We start from the raw sequence: 11,513 nt of genomic DNA on the forward strand, positions 1-11,513 counted from the left end.
CAATCGATAGATAGATAGATAGATAGATAGATAGATAGATAGATAGATAGATAGATAGATAGATAAAGAGATAGAGAGATAGATAGATCAGAGTTGAACAGCTGGTGTGGGAAGGCCAAAGGAGAGTAATTAAATCCAAATCCTGTTTCTGCTTCGAGACAGGGTCTCAATAGGTAGCTCAGGCCAGATCCTGTCACTTCAACTGTCAAAGGCAGGGATTACAGCATGTGCCTTCATGTCCAATTAGAGTCTAATGGCAGAAGCTTCCTTAGATAGAACCTGGAAATCCTGGCTGCAAACACACACAGTAACCAGCATATGCTCCCTGCTTCTCACAGCACAGAAAGCAGCAAGCAGCAAGCAGCAACTAGCCAGGAAATCAAGCTGGCAATCACTTCCGTTACCGGCAGAGATGAGGACTGGATTTTACCTGGAACATTGATATCTTGGGAACCAGATGATCGAAATACTCATTCATCGCTCTGGTGAATCCTTTGTAAGTTGTCCGCAGCTTCATTCTGGGATCCTTGAGTAACCAGCTATGATTGAAATGGTGAGATTCAGACTCAGGATGGGAACCGGTGACAGGAAAGGCTACAGCAAAGGAGATCTAACACAGGGCCCCTATTGCAAGGCCATAGAGACGGTGAGATGTGGGGATGTGGTCCAGCTCCAAGAAAGAGCAGTCTCTGCCTGTGAGAAACATCCCCAAGCCCCAAAGATGTAGGGGGTAGGGGAATGTGTAACTGTGATTCAAGACAGAGTTCACTAAAGTATAGCCTAAAAGTCAAGTCTGACCTGCTCTCTGTTTATTAAATAGTTTTGTCAACACAATTGTACCCAGTTGTTCACATATATTCCTTGAGTTTTCAGGCTAATTACAGAGACTGCATGTGGCTTGGAAAACTTAAAATATTTGCTATTAGTACTTTGTATCACAATCGTACTATGTAGCACTGACTGTCTTAGTACACTACATCATTATGCAGCCCAGCATTGCCCCAAATTTGTGACAATCCTTGCATCTCAACTGGGTTTGCTATCTAGCCTTTTTCAGGAAAAAATTATCAGCCTGTATTCTAGAATGATACTGTTTGGAAGTTCTTGATTTGTGTGTATGAGGGAAGGAGAACCTGACCTTCTCGGAAAATACTCAGCTAGAAAAAGAAAAACAGCACAGATAAATGGTCCTGCTACCACATACATAAACTTTGAAAGTGTTAACTAAGAGAAAACAGCCAGATTCAAAACGGTACCTATAAGTACCTGACATCAGGAAACAAAATGGTATAAGTTTTCTAAATACATCCAGAAATAAAGCCCTGTGAATGTGCTTCCCACCCAGGGAACTTCAGACCACAACTCACCTGGGTAAGCCTCCAAGGTCCAGGTCACTGCCAATGTAAGGACCTGGACACAGAATGACCCAGAGCCCCTCGTCTGAAGCCATGGTGACAAAAGCTCTGGGAAGAAAGCAGTCACAGTGACATTTCTCTCAAAGTAATAGCTTTACACAGCAACTCTCTTCCTTCCTTCCTCCTCTTTCCTCCCTTCCTTCCTTCCTTTCTTCCTTTCTCCCTTCCTTCTTTCCTTTCTTCCTTCCTTCCTTCCTTCCTTCCTCCCTTCCTTCCTCCTTTCCCTCCTTCCTTCCCTCCTTTTTTTCTTCCTCTTGTGGGCTTTGTACTCAAAGGGACTGTGACTTAGACAAAAGTTTTGAAGATTTAAGACAAAAATACCCTGAATTCCTCCCATTATTATTTATTAGAAGAGAAATATATGCCATTAAGGAAGATCCCATTTAAATAAAAACAGACTTTTACTTTTACAGGGACGTGAGGCTTACATGTTACTGCATCTGACATCACCTTGAGTGACATGCACTGCTTTTTCACGCCTATGACTTTGCCTCTGCTGCACACAGTCCCTTCCCATTTACTTCTGAGCAACTTCTAAACTTGACTCAACTTTGTCATCACCACTGTCTTTCCTGACTTGACCTTAGCCGGGCCTGTAACAGTCTCAATATGTTGTTGCCTTCCTCTCTAGAGCTTCCCCAAAATAATACTCCAGAAGTCAGTAATTTTTTAATTAAAAAAATTATTCTACTTCTATCAGGTCAGAAATCTGCCATTATAACTAAGAGAACAGGTTCTTCATGATACAGTTTGTAAAATGCTGGCTACAACAAGGTCCAGACCATACTATAACAACATGCTATGGCCTAGGTAAGCCATAGACCAATGGCTGAAGCAGGCTTCAAACCAGGTAAAAAGTTAATAGATCTTAAAACAGAAATTATATTTAAAACAGAATTATAGGCCAAGGTTTAATGACACACACTTTTAATTCTAGCAAGCAGTGTTCTGTGGATGTGCGATCAGCCTGGGGGGCTACATAGAGAATTCCAGGCCAGCTGGAGTTATATGGTGAGACCCTGCCTCAAAACAACAACACAACAGCCACCCAAAAGCAGAGCTATAATCCATTCCTTCACCCAGTTCCCCAGGCGCATCCCTGTCTGAATCTCAGAATCAAGTAATTAAAGTATGAACACATACATGAGGTCCAAGTTTTCAGTGAACTGAAATTGGCCCACTGTTGGCTCGTGGAGGTTCCAAGGAACATGCCTGTCATGTGGAAAAAGAGAAACATAAGAAGCTCCCCCATCATACATGTCTGTCATGTGGAAAATGAGAAACATAAGAAGCTCCCCTATCATGTGCTTCTTCAATACTGACTGCTTCAGTTTTAACCTAGAAGCAAGCGTCTTTCACTTAAAGAAAGCTGAATGTTTCCACACTGAAGCCTCCAGTGTGGCACCTGCATTCCAAGCACTGAGGATCCAGAAGCAGGAGGATCACAAGTGAAAGGCCAGTTGCCTATATAGCAAGTCCTGTGTTGAAAAACAATCTTAAAAACAAACAAAAACTGTTGGGTGTGGTGGTACATGCCTGTAATACCATCACTTTGGGCGCTAAAAGGGGAGACTCACAAGTTTGAGGCTACATAGTGAGAATCTGTCAAAAAAAAAAAAGAAAAATACCAGATCTGGTGACACATGTCATGTCCTTACTTCCAGTTAATGGGTGATGAAGCACAGGGATGCAAAATTCAATGACTAATTCTGGTAGAGAGTTCAAGGGTAGCTTCAGCAATTTAGCAAGACCCTGTCTCAAAATAAAAAGTAAAAAGGGCTGTGCACCTAGTTCAGTGGACTGTGTGTGTGTGTGTGTGTGTGTGTGTGTGTGAGAGAGAGAGAGAGAGAGAGAGAGAGAGAGAGAGAGAGAGAGAGAGAGAGAGAGAGAGAGGAGAAATGGAAGATGTTCTGAGTACAATAAAGACAAAGAAATGAAATATCCAAGCTGAAACAAACAGAGGAATAGACACCTAGAATAAAATGTCAGGGGTTTTTAAAATCTAATGAAAGAGCCAGGCATGATGGCTCATGCCTTTAATCCTAGTACTTGTAAGGCAGAAGAGGCTGATCTCTGAGATCAAGGTTAGACTGGTCCTCAGAGCAAGCTCCAGGACAGCCAGGGCTATACAGGGAAATCCTGTCTCAAAAAAACAAAAAGAAGGGGAAGAGGAGGAAGAAAAGGAGAAGAAAAACAAGAACAAGAACACCAAGAACAAAAACGACAAGAACAACAAGAAGAAGATATAATAAAAGAAACCATCAAAAACAACAATAATAGAATAAAAAGGAAGACTGAATTAATGGAATGTGAGATTTAGTCAAGAAATCTAATACATAGGTTTTTGGAGCTCTGTAGCATGGGGAGGAGCAAAAAATAGTTGAAAAAAACAGTCAAAAAATTTCCAAGTTTGATTTTTTTTTTTTTAAGAAAAAGCTATGTATAGAATCTACCCCAATTGTCTAAATCAGGAGCTTGAGAGATGGCTAAGCAGTTAAGTACTTGTTGCTCTTGCAGAGGACCCAGGTTTGACTCCCAGTATCCTCAACCATCCAACCTCAGTTCCTGGAGTCCTCTTCCGACCTCTGCAGGTGTGTGTACTGCAGATCCCAGTTCTGGTAGACAACTTTTCATGCTGTTCTGTGGATTACTTTAACATCTTTTTGTCATATGCGTTCTATTTCTTTTTATCTACAATATTTCATATATATATGTATGCATTTCATATAAATAAATATGCAATAATATCCTGAATGTATATTTTATATATGTATACATACACACAAGATAAATACACAATATAATAAATATATAAAAGATATATACACAAGATTATATTTTTGTACATTATGTCATATAAATATGTATATATGATAAAAAACATTGTAGTGTGTTTATTCTTGGAATTCCATTTAGTTTTGTCAATGAACAAAAGCAGTATATGTAGTCATGTGTGTGAGTCTCCAATCTTTCAGTTTTGTTCTTGAGTTTTGTTCTGTGGCAGGATCTCATTATGTATCCCAGACTGACCTCATGCTTGTGATCCTCCTGATCGACCTCCTACGTGTTAGGCTCACAGGTGTGTATTGCTGCTCTCACCCCTTGTTTTTCGTTTAGACTCTGCCTGCTTTTGTTTTTTTTGTTGTTGTTGTTGTTTGTTTGTTTGGTTTGGTTTTTCGAGACAGGGTTTCTCTGTGGTTTTGGAGCCTGTCCTGGAACTAGCTCTTGTAGACCAGGCTGGTCTCGAACTCACAGAGATCCACCTGCCTCTGCCTCCTCTGCCTGCTTTTGAACTGGAACTTTCACCATCAAACATTTTGCTCTTAAGCCTCAAGACCCCAAAGCAAGTTCACTCTCTAATGTCCAGAATTTCCATCCTCCTAACTGCAGCCATGAAGAGTTCCCATCCCCCACAACTGTGTGAGCAATTCCTTATAATCACCCTTTACCTGCTGTGGTGGTTTGAAAGAATATTGTCCCCAAAGAGAATATCACTATTGGAAGGTGTGGCCTTGTTGGAGGAAGTTTGTCGCTGTGGGGGTGGGCTGTGAGGTCTTTTTCTCAGGCTTCCCTCAGTGTGACAGTCAGCTGACTTCCTGCTGCCTGCAAGCTGTAGCACTCTCAGCTCGAGCACCATGTCAGCCTGCACACCGCCATGCTCCCTGACATGGTGTTAATGGACTGAATCTCTCAAACAGTAACAAGCCAGTAAGCAGCTCCCCTCCATGGCCTCTGCATCAGCTCTTGCTTCCAGAGCCCTGCCCTCTTTGACTTCCTATCCTGACTTCCTCGAGTGATGAACAGCAATGCTGAAGTGTCAGCCTAATAAACCCTTTCGTCCCCAACTTGCTTTTTGGTCATTGTGTTTCATCACAGCAATAGAAACCTAAGACACCTGCTGATTGTGCTTCCCAGGAGAAACTTGACTACCACAGAGGATTCTGAGAACCACAGCCTACCAGGAGCTGGTCCTCACAAAGAGAAGCCTTTGCTGGAGCCCACATTGCTTAAGAAAACTCAAAGTTCACCTCACTAACTGAGATTCAATGCAGATAATCTTGGTGGTTTAAAAACGCTGCAATAGAGAAAGGTTTGTGGGGTGTGGTTCCCACATTTTCATGATGTTTACCTCCTGGAGCATAAATTCTCACTGTAGAGAGGTGAGGAATGTTCCCTTCTGCTCCTTCTGGGGAGGCAGACAGTGACCATTTGACAGGCACGCAGGGGACTCTGTTCTCAATAAAGCTCCAAGGAGACCATTTCCCTGAATCTTAGCCAGTGTGAAAGAAATCCACCTCCAGCATGCTCTCTACTTGACATGGAGTCAAAAATCATTCAATTCTGTGTCATGGTAGCAAATAGGTACTCAAGATTTCCAAAAATACTACACACCCTTCTGGTTAGTTGTTATTTTAGTGGTGGTTTGGGGGGTGATGGTTGGTCAGTTGACTATTTTTGTTTATATTGCTTTGTTTTGTTTTGTTGACAAATCTTATGTAACCTAGGCTAGCTTCAATTTTCTATGTATCTGGGGCTGGCCTTATATAATCCTTTGCCTCTATCTCCTAAAAATTGAGATTCTAGGCCTATTCCAAAAGCTTGATATGATGACTAATTTTGGTTGTTATCTCCTTTATGGTTTCTATTGTTGTGAAGAGATACCATGACCACAACAACTCTTATAAAGGAAAACATTTAATTGGGACTGGCTTACAGTTTAGAGATTTAGTCCATTATCATCATGGTGGGAAGCATGCAGGCAGATGGTACTATACAGGTAGCTGAGAGTTATATATCTTGGATAGGCAATAGGAAGTGGTCTTAGACACTGGGTGTGGCTTGAGCATATAGGAGACCTCAAAGCCAGCCTCCACAGTGACACACTTCCTCCAATAAGACTGCACCTCCTAATAGTGCCACTCCCTATAAGGGTTTTTTTGTTGTTGTTGTTGTTGTTGTTTTTTTTTTTTTTTTAACCACTGAAGTTGTTTAAATCTGAAATTAACCAAAACTCAAACTCAAGCAACTGGGCATGCTTGTGAGGGATTCTCTTAATTGGATCATTTGAGGCGGGATGAGACGCCTCAAATGTAGGTCATCTAAGGACAAAAGACCCACCCTAAAATCAGGACAGCCCACAAAAGATGACATGGAAGAAGGAAGCTTTTGATTTTTGCCTTCTTGCCCTATCACTGGCAAGTTTATCTTTGCTGGTATTAGAACCAGCTTCTATGGGATTCCAATGCAGACTGAAGAGCAGCAACTCTTGAGAACTTCTGTGGGACTTGAGCACCAGATTGGGGCTGCTAAGGCACCCAGTTTCATGGACTGAGCAATTATCAGATCCTTGGCCTTTCATACATATATATATATATGTATGAATATATCTATCTATATATATATATCCCTTTAGAAAACCCTGACTAATAACTTGGCTAACAAATATCCTTCTTAATAATAATTTTAAAATGACTGTTGAGTTTCAGCTAGGATTCAGTTGAAAAAATTAAATAAGAACCAGAAGCAAGAAGAGCTAATATCAATACTCTTCAAATTTTCACACAATAGGGACATTGACAAACTCCTTCTACCAGGTTACAATTACTCTGATACCTAAACCTCACAAAGATGCAACAGAGGTAGAAAACTACACACCAATCTCCCTCGTGAACACTGATGCTAGAATACCGGCAAGCTGAATCCAAGAACACACACACACTCAAAGACCAAATAGGCTTCATCCCAGAGATGCAAGATTGGTTAAACATGCGGAAATCTGTCAATGTAATCCACCATATAAACAAATTGAAAGAAAAAAAACCCACATGATCATCTCATTAGATGCTGGAAAGCCCTTTGACAAAATCCCACACTTTTTTATGATAAAGGTTTTGGAGAGATCAAAGATAGAAGGAACATACCTAAGTATAATAAAGCAATTTACAGCAAGCTGACAGACAACATCAAAATAAATGAAGAGAAACTCAAAGTAATCCCACTAAAATCAGGAAGAAAAGGTTGTCCATTCTCTCCATATCTATGCAATATTGTATTCAAAGTTCTAGCTAAAACAGTAACAAAAGGAGATCAAGGGGATACAAATCAGAAGGGAAGTCAAACTACCCCTTCTCACAGATGATGTGATAATATACATAAATGACCCCAAAAACTATACCCGAGAACTCCTACAACTGATAAACACCTTCAGTAATGTGGCAGGACAAAAGATTAACTCAAAAAAAAAAAACAACAACAACAAAACAAAATCAGTATCCCTCCTATTCACATGTCTGGAGCAATAAGACAACAAAAGGAGATCAAGGGGACACAAATCGAAAAAGAAGTCAAACTTTCACTATTTGCTGATGATATGATATTTTACATAAGCAACCCCAAAAATTCTACCAAGGAACTTCTACATTTCATAAACACATTCAGTAAAGCAGCAGGATACAAGATTAACTCAAAAAAATCAGTAGCCCTCCTTTACACAGATGAAAAAATGGGCTGAGAAAGAAATCAGAGAAATATCATTCTTCACATTAGCCACAAATAGTATAAAATATCTTGAAGTAACTACAACCAAACAAGTGGAAGATCTATATAACAAGAACTTTAAATCTCTGAAGAAAGAAATTAAAGAAGACACCAAAAAATGGATAGACCTCCCATGCTCTTGAATAGGTAGGATGAACATAATAAAAAATGGCAATCTTGCCAAAAGCAATCTACAGATTCAATGCAATCCCCATCAAAATCCCAACACAATTCTTCACAGACCTTGAAAGAACATTACTCAACTTCATATGAGAAAACAGAAAAACCAGAACAGCTAAAACAGTCTTGTACAATAAAGGAACTTCTGGAGGTAACATCATCCCTGACCTCAAGCTCTACTAAAGAGCTATATCAAGAAAAAAACAGCTTGGTTTTGACATAAAAACAGACATGTGGGTCAACGGAAGTGAATTGAAGACCCTGACATCCATGCAAATATGACCACCTGATTTTTGATCAAGAAGCCAAAAAGGTACAATGAAAAAAGGAAAATATCTTTAAGAAATGGTGCTGGCACCAGGCGGTGGTGGCACACGCCTTTAATCCCAGCACTCAGGAGGCAGAGGCAGGCAGATCTCTGTGAGTTTGAGGCCAGCCTGGTCTACAGGAGCTAGTCAGGGCAGACTCCAAAGCTACAAAGAAACCTTGTCTCGGAAAAACACAGACACACACACACACACACACAAATGGTGCTGGATGTCAACCTGTAGAAGAATGCAAATAGATCCATATCTATTGCCTTCCATAAAACTGAAATACAAGTTGATCAAGGACCTCAGTATAAAACCAGTTACATTGAACATGATAGAAGAGACAGTAGGAAGCACACTTGAATGCATTGGCACAGGTAACCACTTCCTAAATACAACACCAGTAGCACAGACACTGAGAGCAACAATCAACAAATGGGACCTCCTGAAATTGAAAAACTTCTGTAAGGCAAAGGACATGGTAAACAAGACAAAGTAACAGCCTACAAAATGGGAAAAGGTCTTCGCCTTTTGAGCATATACCCAAAGGATATTCAATGATATCACAAGGATACTTGCTCAACAATATTCATTGCAGCATTATTCATAATAGTCAGAATCTGGAAACAACCTAGATGCCCCTCAACTGAAGAATGGTTAAAGAAAATGTGATACATTTACACAGTATTACACAGCTGTGAAAAACAATGGCATCATGAAATTTGCAGGCAAATCGATAGACAGAACTAGAAAAAGCCATCCTGAGTGAAGTAACCCAGTATGTACTCATTCATAAGTGGGTATTAGATATTAAGCAAACCAGAGGATAAACAGACTATAAACCACAGCCCCAGAGAAGCGAGAGCCTTCTGCCAGTAACTGATGGAACCAGATGCAGAGATCCACAACGAAGCATCAGGACGAACTCTGGGAACCCAGTCAAAGAGAGAAGAGGGAATACATGCACAAGGGACATCAAGATCATGATGGAGAAACCTACAGAGACAGCTGAACCAAGCTTGTTGAAATTCATGAACTCTGACCAGACAGCTGTGGAGCCTCCATGGGACTGCAATAGGACCTCCATAGGCAGGAGTCAGTTGTGAAGCTTGGGCTATCTAAGGGGCCCCTGGCAGTAGGGACAGGATCTATCCCTGGTGCATGAGCTAGCTTGTGAGAACCCATTACCTGTGGTGGGATGCCATGCTCAGACTTAATACAGAGGGAAGAGGATTGGTCCTACCCCAACTAAATGTGGCAAACTGTGTCAGTTCACCATGGGGGCCTTTACCTATGAGAGGAGTGGATAGGGAGTGGGCTACGTAGAGGAGATGGGGGGGGCAGGAAGAGGGATGTGAGGGAGAACTTTAGTTGGAATGTAAAATTAATTAAAAAATAAATATAAAAAAGAAACAGAAGCAGCAACTCACGTGGTAAGGGTGTTGAAGCCACCAACTTTCATCTTCCTCAAGCTGAGTCTCCAGTTCTGCCTCGGTATCCGGAAGTAGTCCATAGTGCCAGATAGGATCCGGAATGGGGAACCTTCCAGTGTGAATTGTGATCCCTCAACTTTCAGACCTACCTTTCGAATCCGCAGCAACAAGGGGGTCAGGTGAGTTTGATTAAGCCTGCAAGGACAAGAAGGTGTTCAAATCTAGAGCACAGGTTGCTGAGCCAAAAGGCCCAGGAAAGCTGGAGTTCAAAGTCAGTCTGGGATATAAAGCTCACTCTGTTTCCAAAGAAAGAGTAGAGAGGAGAGGGAGGGAGGAAAAGGAAGAGAAAGGAGCTACGGATGTGACTCAATGTGGAAAGTGCTTACAGATTCCCAGCATCCAGGTAAAGGCCATGCATGTCAAACGTAATAGTGCATGTATGTAATCCCAGCACCCTTATATGGGAATGGGAGGCAGAGAGAGGAGAATCCATGGAAGCAGTAGAGAACAAGGGAGCCCCTGTCTCAAACGAGGTGGAAATCAAAGACTGACATCTGAAGATGTCCTCTGATCTCCACACATGCACCATGTCACATGCACACAAACATGCACATATCCATCATATGCTTGTGTGCACATCCACACACACAGAGTTTTTAAAAGCTTTTCCCTTAGGGACTCTAGGTATACCTTACATGGGACCTCGTCATTGTTTTGAATATACATACCTGGGTAACTGGCTAAGGTTGGACGGAGCCATCATGGATAAGGCAGAAAACAGACACAGAATACACTCAGGTCTCCTCAGGAAGGTCCGCATGCTAAATAGGACAGAATAGGGAGGTGAGAAATGGGGGTGGAGGAGAGAAGCAGCTAGGGGCTGAAAGAGGCCTTCCTTGAAGAAGGGAGAGGGTGGTCTAATGCAAAGGCAAAATTTGTTCCTGGGCTTTTGCATCAGCTGGAATCTGGACAGCGTCTTCAAGCCAAGGCTGCTGGCTGGAAGAAGAAGAACTCAAAAGAAGAATAACTGGCTACGTAGCTGGGTTCTCAGGCACCATAAACATTTGATGCTGGTTAAGGTCCAGTCAAGTACTGTTTTTACTACAATGGAGCATAACCCCGAGACCTTCCACAACAGCCCAGCTGCTGAGAAATTGACCCCAGTGCTGTTCCGCATAGCAGAGGAGGAATTTCTTCACAGGGCAGATCAATTCTTTGTCTCCAACTTCACCTTTCATTTGTTTGTTACTGTTGGAGATCAACCCAGACTGTCAGAACTGTTGGGTTTCCAGAATACAAATCTTATTGTTTTTAGGGCCTGCTGATGTCTTAATGGTGCTCATTCTGGGCAAATGCATCAAAACCTCATGAGTTCAGGCTGAACAGAACTCACTCAGCAGAGTCTGCATGCCGCTGTTTCCAGGGTGTGGGTGACATCTGAGCCCACAGTGGTGCCTGGCTCTACAAACTTTTCTAATTAAAATGATTGATGTTTCACTTTGTTTTATACTTTAAACATAGTTTAATTAACATAAACTTATATATTTTTTGTTGAATCGATGAAAAATGATATTTCAAATGCAACCTCCTTTCTCTCTCTCTCTCTCTCTCTCACACACACACACACACACATACAC

The 11,513-nt window shown here is 41.4% G+C and overlaps 1 protein-coding gene across 1 annotated transcript in view; it reads right to left on the reverse strand.

Moving 5' to 3' along the window:
* Positions 1-10,696, reverse strand: part of LOC130872700 (beta-galactosidase-1-like protein 2) — a 35,800-nt gene extending 25,104 nt beyond the window's left edge. Inside the window, exons 1-5 of the mRNA XM_057766876.1 lie at positions 10,605-10,696; positions 9,874-10,071; positions 2,559-2,627; positions 1,368-1,463; positions 431-539 (exon numbers count right to left, since the gene is read on the reverse strand). Of these exons, the coding sequence (XP_057622859.1) occupies positions 431-539; positions 1,368-1,463; positions 2,559-2,627; positions 9,874-10,071; positions 10,605-10,696 (564 nt within the window). The remainder of the gene's footprint in view (positions 1-430; positions 540-1,367; positions 1,464-2,558; positions 2,628-9,873; positions 10,072-10,604) is intronic.
* Positions 10,697-11,513: the final 817 nt, after the last annotated feature.

Source organism: Chionomys nivalis, chromosome 4 (genome assembly GCF_950005125.1).
Source record: "Chionomys nivalis chromosome 4, mChiNiv1.1, whole genome shotgun sequence".
In the NCBI taxonomy this organism is placed as follows: Eukaryota; Metazoa; Chordata; class Mammalia; order Rodentia; family Cricetidae; genus Chionomys; species Chionomys nivalis.